The sequence below is a fragment of the Struthio camelus genome, chromosome 3 (assembly GCF_040807025.1).
Source record: "Struthio camelus isolate bStrCam1 chromosome 3, bStrCam1.hap1, whole genome shotgun sequence".
Lineage (NCBI taxonomy): Eukaryota > Metazoa > Chordata > Aves > Struthioniformes > Struthionidae > Struthio > Struthio camelus.
In genome coordinates this window covers 53619717-53632425 of record NC_090944.1, presented here as the reverse complement: position 1 = coordinate 53632425, position 12709 = coordinate 53619717, and the positions used below count along the sequence as shown (strand labels likewise).

General features: G+C 37.7%; 1 protein-coding gene across 7 annotated transcripts in view; it reads left to right on the top strand.

Annotated features, from left to right (window-relative positions):
- Positions 1-12709, top strand: part of MMS22L (MMS22 like, DNA repair protein) — a 103961-nt gene that overhangs the window by 18362 nt on the left and 72890 nt on the right. For all 7 annotated transcript variants that reach the window (XM_068937850.1, XM_068937851.1, XM_068937847.1 and 4 more), the window contains 3 exons: positions 3227-3340; positions 5393-5572; positions 11687-11749. In XM_068937850.1, coding sequence (XP_068793951.1) covers positions 3227-3340; positions 5393-5572; positions 11687-11749 — 357 coding nt within the window. The remainder of the gene's footprint in view (positions 1-3226; positions 3341-5392; positions 5573-11686; positions 11750-12709) is intronic.

The following is a 12709-nucleotide window of genomic DNA, read 5'->3' as shown; positions in this document are numbered from 1 at the left end:
CAGTAAATAAAATGGATGTTGGACCTAATCAGCACTGAGATGTGGTATCTATTTCTTACTTAGTTCTTCCTACTCTCTTTCCCAGTCGTCTTCAGAGTTCCATCTTAGGATAGCATACTGAAAGAAAAGTAGCAATGTGATTTTTATTTAGCAGTGGTAAAGAAGGTACTTAGGGATTCATTTTGGTAGTCTTTATTCTACCTAAATCTGGAGAGACTTGAGTCTGTATATTGTCTTAGATTCACTATAGATACACTTCTGTTATGCATCTTGCACATTCAAGGCCTGTACTTTCATGCACCAAAATACCTAATTTACTGTGGGACCAACCACTGCAAGTACAAGATGTTGTCATTTGGCCTCTCAATGGCTTTGCGAGTCTTTCCAAAATGCCTGCTTGTAAAGAAGTTTTTCCTTGTGTTCAGACAGAACTTCCTGCGTTTCGATTTGTGCCCGTTGCCTCTCATCCTGTCACAGCACCACTGAGAAGACTCTGGCCTCATCCTCCTTATGTCCTCTCTTCAGATATTTATACACATTGATAAGATCCTCGCCCTCAGTCTTCTCTTCTCCAGGCTGAATAGTCCCAGCTCTCTCAGCCTATCCTCATATGAGAGATGCCCTTAATCATCTTTGTAACCCTCTGCTGGACTGTCTCCAGTAGTGCCATGTCTCTGTTGTGTTGGGGAACCCAGCACTGGACACAGTACTCCAGATGTAGCCTCAGCGGGGCAGAGTAGAGGGGGAGGATCACCTGCCTTGACTTGCTGGCAATGCTCTTCCTAAAGGAGCCCCACAGCTAGGAAAATAAGGTGGATATTAATAGGAGACATTTGCAAGCCTGAAATATACTTTCTTCTGCTGCTTTACTTTTTAGACTTTCTAATGAATTACTCCTCATCCCACTGTAGACAGTGGAATTCATAGACAAAGATTTGTAGTCCAGCAAAAAGGTATATTCCTAAGGACAAAACACTGTAACAGCTATAACAGTGTGGCTTTTCTTCTGACTGTTGTGTCGCATATGCTTGCATCCCAGCTCCCACCTGTGGCCTTTCTAACACTGGCCAGTGAGACACAAAGTGAATAAGAAAGTAATTGCTTCTCACATCATCTTAGCATTGATTTGAGGGCTAGACTTGCAATGGTGCCTGCTTCTCAGTCTTTTTCCTTGCCCTGTGTTAGCAATAATTACAGAACCCTCAAGCACAGGATGGAGAACATTTGGATTATTTGCGAGTAGTGGGTGAAGAAACTTAGATATTGCAACAAATGGCATTCCATGTAACAAATCTAAAGCTCTGACTATAAGATAGCTTATGTACTTATTAATACTTCCATAAAATCCCCCAGTGTTTAGTGCATCTACAATAAGGAAACTGTTGCCTTCTTTGAGTTATCGCTGGAGTATTTTTGAGGCTGCTTCAGCTTTGGGAAGTCAGCAGTTGAATAATAAATTTTTCATTAGACTTCAGTGGTCGCTTTTGAGGTTTATTCTGGAGATAATTTTTACATAAGATTAATTCAGATTTGTGAGAGATTCCTGCAGTAGAACTGGAAGCATGAAGAGGCAAAGGCATAAGAACGGCTTTAAACGGCATGCGTGGAACATGAATAACAGAATTATTTTAAGAACTTCGGTCTTGACCTCATGAGTTTTTTACATTAACAGTGGACCCACCTTGACAGTTTCACAGGGATAGCAAGATTATTTATAAGGAGGGAGAGACAAATAATATGTCACAGTTAGTTGTATGTATATAAAACATATATTTTAATAAATATGAATTGCAGTACTGTAACTGTACTGCATGTTACAGTATATAAATTTAATTTGGAGCTGTATGAAAACAGTAGTTGTAAGTATATTACAGAAAAGGTGGACAATAAATAAAAAGTCTGTATCCTTATAAACATTACACAGATTTGAAGCAGGAGTTGAAACTGTTGTTGATATACTCGTTCTTCTGATTGTGAGAGTGTGCTTTTTAGTCATCTGCTCCCACTTCTGTAATGTCTCTTTCACACGACTGCTGCTGTTATTGTCATTGCATGTTTTGAGTGAATTTTTAATTTACACTGTCACGTTTCCAAATTCGGAAATAATTTCAAGTGTCAATGTGCTGTAAGAATAGTTATGCTTGAATGGATCAGGAAGAACAGGAGGATATAAAAATGCAGGCTTCATCTAATTAGATGTAGGTGTCTTTGAGTCATCTAAAGTAGTCCACCTAGTCTCCCTTTATTTACAGAGGAGGACAGCAGCAGTTCTTCCTCCTGCGATAAGAAAGATAATTGCTCTCTCTAGGTGACCATTTCTCTCTTGGCTTTATCCCAGATTTGTGGGATAAATTGAGTATAAGCAGCTCTTACCTCTTTTCTTATTATATTTCTGCCATTCTTTCCTTGCTGAAGGTAAAATGTGCTGAATTGTTCTGGTCTGGTGCTGGTAGGTTTTAAAAATTGTAAAGTGAAGAGAGAATTTTTATATATGTAGCATTTCCTTTTGCTATTTTGCTTGTTTTGTTTCACAATTCAGAGAATGTAAAACTGAAAGATGGATCACAGGAAACTACTTTGCATTTGAAATTCATCAGTTTAAGAGTGACTTTTGTTAAATGTGGGATAGTAATCAAATAACGTACATGACGTGAAATATGTTGTTTTCTGCCTATTAAAAGAATGCCTTGCAGTAAATTTGCTGAAAAGTAGATTTAGTGAAATGTTGTAGGAACATTTACATCCTCTTGCCAACAAAAACATATTCCACTAGCATTATGCCTAGTCATTAAGGTTTTTTTGAGTTAAAAATAACAACAATAATAGCTATTAAATCATTTGAAATCTTTTTCTTATCTTCCTAAGAACATCAAGAAAATCTAATCAGTCACTTTCTCTTTCCCCACTGTCAGACAATGAATCAGTATTTATTGCAGTTCCTTTTCATTTAGGCCTCAGAAACCCATTTTCGTTTGATTAAATAATGTTTGAATGTGGCTTGGAAAAAACTAAGAAATAGCACAACCTATAACATACGTAAAGTTATGAAACAAAGTCTTTGTTGCATGAGAGATGTATTTTGGAAGTTAATGGGATAATGCACTTTCCAGTCTGTAGTTGGGGGTATATTATTTAACTGCAGAAAAAGAGTGGAAGTATTGGTACATAAAATGTAATTTTAGAAACACCACTTCTCTGAATAATAGCATTGCATACTCTCTTTCAGGTGAGACCTTCTGAGGCGCTTACTAGTCACCATTACCCATGTACCTGCATTAAAGAATTATGGGTTCTAGTTATTCAGCTGCTGGATCATAGAAATAAAGGGTTTCACACAGAGGTAATGGAAGAATACTGTTACATATACATGCATGTTACCTATGCAGTGCCGTGGCCGAATGTCCCCAAAATGCCACAGAAGCATATATATGATGATAAAGTTGAACTTCATTTTTGCAGGCTTTTAAGAGGGCTGCATGCTAAATGTGAGATTTTATGCCACATGTTTGAATGTGCATCAAGTCCTGACTCCACCTTCACAGCCTACTCTTTGGTAGGCCGCTGACAAGGGGTGCTCCTTGTGCTAAGGAAAGCAAATCAAAGGACCGGACTGTGAAAGTTGTATGATGGGAGAAAAAAGGAGAAGAAAGCATCTTTACCCATTTTTTTTTATTTGCAATTTATGAATTATGTTATGTGAAAATTCATTGCCAGATACCAGAAATATAAGAAAGGTCAGACCAGTGATTCATCTTGCACACCTTGCTGTCTTTGGCATCCATAACTTACCTTACTATATAAGAACAACCTGGTGTTTGTTTCTGAAATTTGTACCTGCTGGCTTCATGTGATGCCTCCTTATACATTTTTTTGAAATTATCAGTCATTATATACTCTCCTTCATTATAGCAATATGACTTTATATGCCTCTTCAGATTTTCTCTGATATCTCCTACGTTCAGTTTTCTCTTTTCTAGACTGAGAAGTCTTACTGTATTCAGTCATTCCTTTTACAGGAGCCGTTCCACACCTGTGGTTAAGCTTGTTGCTCTTCTCTGTACCTTTTCCATCCTTTCTGCATCCTCTTTCAAATGTCAGAGTATCAGGACTGGACACATTATCCAAAGTGTGAGCTGTGTGATTTTATATACTGCCTAATGTTATTTTCTGTTTTGTTCTTTTGCTTTGCTAATAATTTCTAGTGTTTTGATTTTTCTTTTTTGACTGCTGCTGAGAATTGAGCTGATATTTCTCTGAATGCATATTAAGAGGTGGCAAAATTCTTTGAAAGCTTTCTGAAACAATTTTGATAAAAATAAAGCTGCCATGTGCGCAACAAGTACCATCCAGTTAGTGCAGAACAAAGTGCTTCATAGTAGAGTATATGCACTGATAGGTACTTGTTAATGACAACAGATGTAAAGGGGGAAAACAAAAATGAGACTTTGTTGCTAGTGTTAATTGTTTGCATGGCACTAGCACCTTGAAGCCTAAGTCAGGATCAGGACCCAGCTCAGTGAAAGTAGGTGATACACAAGTGCAAGGAAGTTCCAAAAAGGTTCTGTAGAATTAGGCAAGATGGGCATAGGCTGTGAAAAGTAATATTATGGTATAGATAGGGATCTGAGCCAAAGAGAGCTAATCAGTTTGACAGTGCTGGAACAGACTGACTTGAAACAAAACAGGGAATTTGAACCTTAGTCAACTATCTTCCTGACCGATTCTCTTAACTACCATCTTTCCCTACTGATGACTGGCTATGGTAAAAGTTGGAAATTGTTCACTACCATAAAAAAAGATCATATTTATATTTGTGATTAGATTAGTCTCTTAATACTATAAATGGGCATGAATGCCTTTTTTAGATCTCTTTTTGCCCAGTGCTGTTTCTTAGCATTAATCACATACTTTGTAAGAGTCTGTCTGCAGCCTGCATATGCTGAAAAATAATTGTATCTAAGGGGTCACTATCTAAGGTGTTAGGTTAGGCTGGGGCTAAGACTTTTTTCAAAAATCTGTTATAACAAGTCTTCATTACAGAACTTTAATCTCTTTAATGCAAGTACAAACTGTTGGCGGTACACCATCCTGTCTGCACATCATCATTCCATCTGCTCTTAATTGTGCCTGTTAAGTATCACATCATGTTCTTCCTTGTGACCAGAGCTTGTCCTTTCACACTGCTTTTTATTGGCATTTGAGAGAGACCATCCTAAAATAGTTCCGGGTTTTTTCTGGTAGTACTAAACATTGTTGTTTGTTATTTTCTTTAAATTACTGTCACCTTGCTTATTCTCAGCAAAAACAAATTTATCAATAGGACAGTATTGTAGGGAACATTTTTAATGTAGTCTTTATTATTCAGCACGTTTCACTTCTCCATTTTCTGCAGTCTTTCTGGAGCTCAGTGAACAAAAATCTGAAGAACTTCTTTGAAAGACCAAGTAGTTCTGATAGGATGTCTGTTTGTGAAACAATTCAGTGTAAAGACCCATTGAGTTTTAGCTGGTGGATCATTACACATCTGGCATCACTCTACCAGTATGATCGCAATGGAAATCTAGATGAAAAGGTGGGTTATGCTTTTTCTAAATATCTCAAAGCTATCGGTTTCATTTAGATCTCAAAATGTGTTTGGTTGTTCTTGTTGGCTAAAAACAACAGAAGAATTTTCACGTACATGTTACAAAAGGTCCTTTAAAATTGGTGGTATTAAGGTGTGCTTTGTATAATTCACTATGTATTCCAGGATATAGTCCCTTGACATACTGGTTATACACCACGTACACAGAAGATTACTGCGTTAGGGAAACCTGAAGAATCCCTACTAGTTAGTAGCATACATAGTTAATAATGTAGTATATATTTTAAGATTATCCACCTGCAGCATGAATGCTTCACTGAGTTTGTTGTTTTAGGAACTTAACACATTTGATTGTACTGTATGAGGTATAAATCTCAAAAAGATTTAAAAAGGTATGCAACTCTTGACTGTTTAGTTGTTACTCCACCTTTTTAAAAGTGGTACCTTTGCTCTGGATAAATTCTAGTCTGTCTAATTGCTTTCTGTCTACATCATTTTTACAGCATTTGGCATGATGAGTTGTATATGTATTATGTGTATATAGCTTAATTTCCTATGTTGATATGTAGTGCTGATAGACACTTAAATAACTGCTGAATTCAAGCTTCGGTTTAGGAAGTTCTGGCAGTGAGATGCCAGACATTTGCCTTTAGATGGTGGCCTCAGCTTTTGCCTCTAGAAGGCTGATGGCTGGATTAGGCAACTCCATGATTATAGGGTTCTTGTCTGTGCATCTCACTGTGAGGGACCTAGTATTCCTGTGCACAGTGTGAGGGGCACAGGTGCCTAGCTGAGACCTGCACGTCCTGTTCCTAAGTCTGCAAGATACACGGAAGGCCGTACTTGGTAGAGCATCAAATTCCTTCATATACTTTACCATACCATGTGGTTTCTACAGTTCTGGGGTAACCTAAACCTTGACCCTTCTTTCAGTCTCTGACTCTGAGATTAATCCTGCCTAATTTTAGGTTTCCAGTCGTTAATTGGGAAGGAAATAGGCAGTTACTGAGGCAATTCATCCATTTTGAGGTATGAAAGCTGCCGATTTTCCTTAGCTGACTAAAGAAGGAGCTGCAATGACTAGCACAGACGAGTCATGCCAAAGACATAGCTGAAGACCCAGAGTTTGTTGAGGGAGGAGGTCTGATAGTGTTCTCAGTATTGTGGGGAATCTAATTGTGCTCTCTTCTGTCCTCTTACCTTCTCTATCTTAACTGCAGCAATGCCTCATTTCAGTCTTAATTTTATACGTATTGTGTTTTTTTTTTACATTTCAGCTTGATTTCCTGTCATCTCCAGTCTCCCAAGCATCAGCTATATAGGGTTCCTTCAAAATTGGGCTTAATTGCACTCTCTTGTGAAGTATCTTTTATTATTTGTAATTTAATAGTGCATACTAAAATTGGACAGGTCACACCCTTTCCCTATTGAAATTCTTACCAGGATTTCAAAAGTGTTTTCTGTCCTGCCTGAATTAGGATGAAAAGTTAAAACCTTGAAAATGTTTATGAGCTGCAGATCTGGACACAGAGGGAAAAGTCCTATGAAATCAGTTTTGATAACTTGATTTCTTTTCCTTGTTTCGTCTTTAAATTTTTAAGAGCAGTAATATATAAACAGAGAAGGAATGAAAAATTTTGAATCGTTGAACTTCTCTGAATGCTTTCAATCCTAAATAAAATGAGACTTTCTAATTAAAATAAGAATTGCTTTCATTGATTTTTTTTTTTTTTTTTTATCTTGCAAACTTGCTGATTTATCAGGAAAAAGATCGGTTAGGGAAGGTGTCATCACGCAGAGTTTGAATACTTAACTGAAAAACTCCTCATAATTTTCGGTGACTAGAGGACTTGGTGAATGTGGGACTCTCATGCGTTTGTCACTGTGCTTCAGGGGCAAGGAATCTTTTGTTGGCTGAGGGTTGATGGATCCTTTAGGATCCCATGACAGGCTGCTTATTACCATGTGCATCAGCCTTGTCTAATAATAGCATGGCAAAATGCAGCAATTTCTTAAACAATGTAAAACTGAAAACCATATCTGGTTGTCGTGCTGCAGGTTATGTTAAGCTTCCCTTGCTCTTCCCCTGTTACTGTGGTGGGGGAGACCACAGTCCATACTGTGTTTTGGAAGGGCATTGGGAAGACAGAATTGCTAAACTTACCACTTATTACAGGAACTGAGATGCAGAGAAAAGATTATTCCCAGGTCGAACACAGAAACTAGTGTTAAGTTGAGACGTTTATCCTGGGTTTCTTGTATTTTGTGCCCTAATCAAAATGTCCTGATACTGTTTACTTTGATCATTGTTTTTTCACTGTCTCTCATAGTGATATATAATATGTATGTAGCCTCATGAGAGATTACTTTTTGCTGCAAGAACTGTATTATTTAAATAAGCAAAACAAACACAGGAGGGAAAAAAGATTCTTGTTGTTCTTATTTTAAAGTAGGACTCTGAGAGGCAGTGACAGAAAGTGACTTGCCCAAGATTAAACAATATTTTTTCCTTAGAGTCCACGTAGGAGAAAAGAATTTCCAAGCCAAAATTTGTAAATCATGAGACCATTCTGTGCACACTTCTCTTTATGTTTCCAGCACTCTTTACGTTCAAACTGTTACCCTGTGCTTCACGTTTCTCTGAAGTGTGTTTGTGAGTTTGTCCAGCAGGGATCTCTTCTTTGAGCGCTCTTTAACTGTTATGGGTGCTTACAGAAAGTCTGTCAGTAACAACAGTGTTTCTCCACACATGGCAGGAATGTAACCTGTCATTGATAATTGACAGTAATAATTTCTTCATTTTTTTTCCCCCTGAATTAAAGCCTCTAACATTCTTTGACCATAATAAGATAAAATAGTTCCTGGTATAAATTTGTTGAAATCAGTGGAATTACATCAGGGCTGAACGTGGTCCTGTCTTGTTAGTTAAACAGTCCGATGTGGTAGCTTCGTGACACACGTGCTTTCTTTTAATTAACTGTGATCAGAGGTGGGAGGGCGATGTGTTGTAATGATGGTTATTCATGTACTCCGTAGCAAAAATTGCCTCGAAGCTTATGTCATCTGTGGCAGATTTTCAAATTTTTTAATGTGGACTGCATGGCCTTGAGGTTATTATGAAAGCTTTTAAAATTCTGATAGGTTTCAGGCCTGCTTCTTTTTATTTTTTCCCCTTTAGCTCACATAACATCATTTCAAATATGAAATGATTCATATATACGAAATGTATATTTCATACACATGAAAACACTTTTTTAACTAGAAAATTTTGGCTGTTTTTTTCTGGAGACTCCCTTTTGAGGGATGTGTAGTGCACGTCCTTTTTATTTTCCCGAACTGCACATTCAGGTCCCGCTATGCTATTCTAAAAAGCATGTTTTGTACATTTAAAAACCAAATGGGACCTGATGAGGAAAATCCCTACTTCTGAATGTTTCCGGGGTCAATTTCAATATATTGTGGACAAGGAATTATAGGCAAAACTGCTTGAGGCAAAGAATTCTTACCTTTGAATAATCTGAAATGGCTACCTGGCAAGATATGCCAACACTGTTTTCCAGCTGAGAATGGCTCAGCTGGAATGAGCCATACATTTCCTAGTATGGCTCTTCCAAGTAGTCAGCAGTTAAAGTCTTTGCAAAAATTTATACCTGAGAACCCAGAAGAAGGTCTCAGCTCAACTTTTTTGACTTTTCTAGCACTTTTACACATTGTGTAAGGTCTCCAAGTTCTGACGATTTTAGGACTTTGGGAGTGGAGGAAGGATATGGTAAGGCAGCAGGTTTGGAGTGAGATATGTAGATTCTACGTGTTATCTGACAAGGATGGTTTTTAAACAGTTGCCATGCTGTGTTGCCAGTGTAGCAGGAAATCTTGTTAGGATGTAAACTTAGCGAATGTGAATGAAACAGGTTTCTTAAAGGGTAGAGACAATTGAGGCTAAGAGAAAGAATGCTGCCTTTTGTTGGTTTCATTCTTTCCCTGAGTTTGGGTTGAACCTGGGTGCAGTCTTGTCATGTTTACGATGGTGTCAGGAGCTTGCCTGGATTGCTCCAGGATCTTGTAACATGATCTGCACACTGCAATGGAACTGAAATTTAGGTTGTAAACACCTTTTGTGTAAGTGATGCCTGCTTTGTCTATGGGAGTGCTGAAAGCATGTTCTGAGCCAGCTGATCCAGAAGCCATATAGCATGAACCCCTAATACCTATTTCTCTCTGATATACATGCCTTTGAGCAGTTGATTAGCTTTACCTGCAGTTTGCAGTAGGACCGTGCAGGTATTCACATAACATCAAGCTCTAAAATACAGGAGTCAAAGTATGAAACTGACATGTATCAAACTGACTAGCTGGAACCATCCAAGGACACTGATCCTGCACTTTCTGGAATCTGTTCATTACTGAAGTTGCTACCTGTGTTCCTTGGCTACTTGTTGGATGCAGTGGCCTCTCCTTTTGACAGGACTTCAGCTGTAGTTTCATAATATAAGGACCTTGGCATCAATAACAACTTCAGAACTCCTGTTTACTGCTCTTGGCGTGATACACCCTCAACTGTTCTGGCACAGTTAATTATGGAGCTATTACGTGGTCTAGATGAGGTCCTCCTCCCTTTTTTCCACCCTTCTTTCTTAAAATTCTGGATTGGTTCACTGATCTGTTTCGCACTGGATTCCACAAACAGAAGTACCAGGACAACTGAGCAGTGGCGCATGCCGCAGCTGCGAGGGCAGGAAGTGTAGCTGGCAGGATGAGGAGGAAGCAACAGGAACTCCTTAAGTAATGTTGCTCAATCATGAAATTACAGCTTTAGTGTAACTTTCTGCAGATCTGTCCTTTCTTTCCTTTCTGTTCTGTGTTCTATAAACAGTTAACAGACTGCTATCATCAGCAGTTGTTCAGAATTTTCTTTTTTGTAGCGCCAAAGTGTAAAACCACTAAGTAGTCAAACTGTGTTGCATGAATCCAGGAGTATCTTTTTTGAGAGCTGATCTCTAAAATTCTCTGAATGCTCTCTGGAATTTTGTGTGGAATTGTCACCAGGTCATTGTATTGAACCTGCAAAGTCAGTAGGAGAGGAAGACCGTGGATGATGGTGTTGCTGCTGGAAAGTGGTTATATTTTAGTTGCCAAAGCACAAGATGTTCTTCTTTGTAAGCTCTATACAGATGTTTAAAGGACAGATACCTGCACAAGCATTAACAAGTGTCAACAGTTGTGATAACGGAGGGAATGAATAAGGCAGGACAAGGATTTAAATTCTACATATACGCATTAGTTATCTGCATGAGCTATATACATAACTGTGTGTAACAGCTGATTTTTTGGTCCTCCCAAATGATCTAGGTGTAGCCAAGAATTGCAAGTACATGGGCTTGCTCTCCTTTTATAATTTTTTTTTCTGTGAAACAGTCCCACTTTGCCTAAACAGATATTTTCTCCTTTTAATATACTTTGCCATGCAAGTCTGTTACTTTATAGGAATGGTCTAGCTGATTCAAATGGGTAGTCATCTGCTTTTCCAAACTGAAGAACATGAATTATGGGTTATATTGGACTTGCCCTTTCCCTGTAATTTTTTTTTTTTTATCTAGGTAGTGCAATACTGTCTGGCCAACTCCTTACCAAGTCAGCCGAAACAATGAGTTAGAAGTAGCTTTTCCCACTGAAAAGGGGAACAAGGAAAGTGAGATTGTACTATGCCCCTCTTCTGTCCCTTATCTCTTCCTTTTTAGAGAATTGTTAAGGAAAGAAATTATAAGATGTAGTTCTCGCTTGCGATAATCGAAAAGGCTTGAATGTTTTGTTCCTTTGCTAAAAGTGAAGGTTGGGATTGAAAATGAGTCACTTAAGCCAATTAAAATAGCATACTTTTTATTTTGTGAGGAGGGCTTTTTATTTGTTTTTGAGTCCCAATTACTAGGACAGATATCAGTTGCATTCCTAAAATAGAAAAGCTCTTTTCAGTGATGGTTACAATATGCTGCCGTGAAATGAAATATTTCTGGAAATCTCTTGCCTGCTTATTTTCATGTCATTATATAATGATTTCTGTGTGGAGTACAAATGCTGTTTCATTCTGATAATCATTATTTTCAGAAACAGAAGGAATCCAATTGGAAATTTGTGGAAGAACTCCTCAAAAAATCCATTGATGCTCAAGTAAGTATGTAAAGAAAGAAATAATGAACAAGAAAGTGTCAGGGATGCTTTTTGGAAAAGACAGTACGTGAAACAGAGTCCAGCTAACAATTGTATTTTTGGAATTCTAGTGTTTTTATCGCAGGTAAATGAACATCCTTGATATAGCTGAACTATGGTAGTATACAGTTCCTTCCTTGTTAGCAGTTATGCTTTCTTTAAAGTGGTTGTGCTTGGTGCTAAATTGTCAGATAAAGGAAAAAGATAATTATCCTGGAAGGGTATACGGCTACTCTGACAAGATGTATTCAGAATAAGAACTGGATGCTTAGAAAATGTAAACCGTATACTGAATGTAAGGATATCAAGTTGAGAAGACATGATGAGGGAGATAGTCAGTTGCATTGAAAATTCAGCTATATCCTCATCACAGCAGGAAGGTGACTGGCCTTGCTGAGCAATTTGTCTTACAGGCTTGAATCAAACTCTTACTGATAAGGTTCTAGTTTCTGAGCACTCATTTCATACCTTATCATTTTTCTTTCTGCAGAACTGTTAATGCAGTGCTTCATGGCCCAGAGGTTCAGAATTGACCTCTTTTTGAAGTGCTTTTAAATATGCTGTTCATCATATTTTTAAATACATTGCGTTGCAGCTCTGTAAATTTGTTCTGAAGCTGCTTGGTACAAATTGTAATTGCTGTAACAGCAACACCTAGAAAAATAATTTCTTTAATTTATGAATGCTTTATGAGAATAAATCTGTTTATTTTTTGTATTTGGTCCCAGATGAAATAAAAACAATCCTGCAAAATTCTGTGCTTGAAAACAGAAGAGGAATGGGTCCTTTTTTATTACTGTTACTGCCTTGTGTGTGCTTTAGCAAAAGCTGTGGTTGAAGCTGCAGTTAGGAATAACAGTACTTGTCACAAATACAGTTTTTAGTAATAAAAGTAATTTTAGAATAGTTGAAACAATAGAT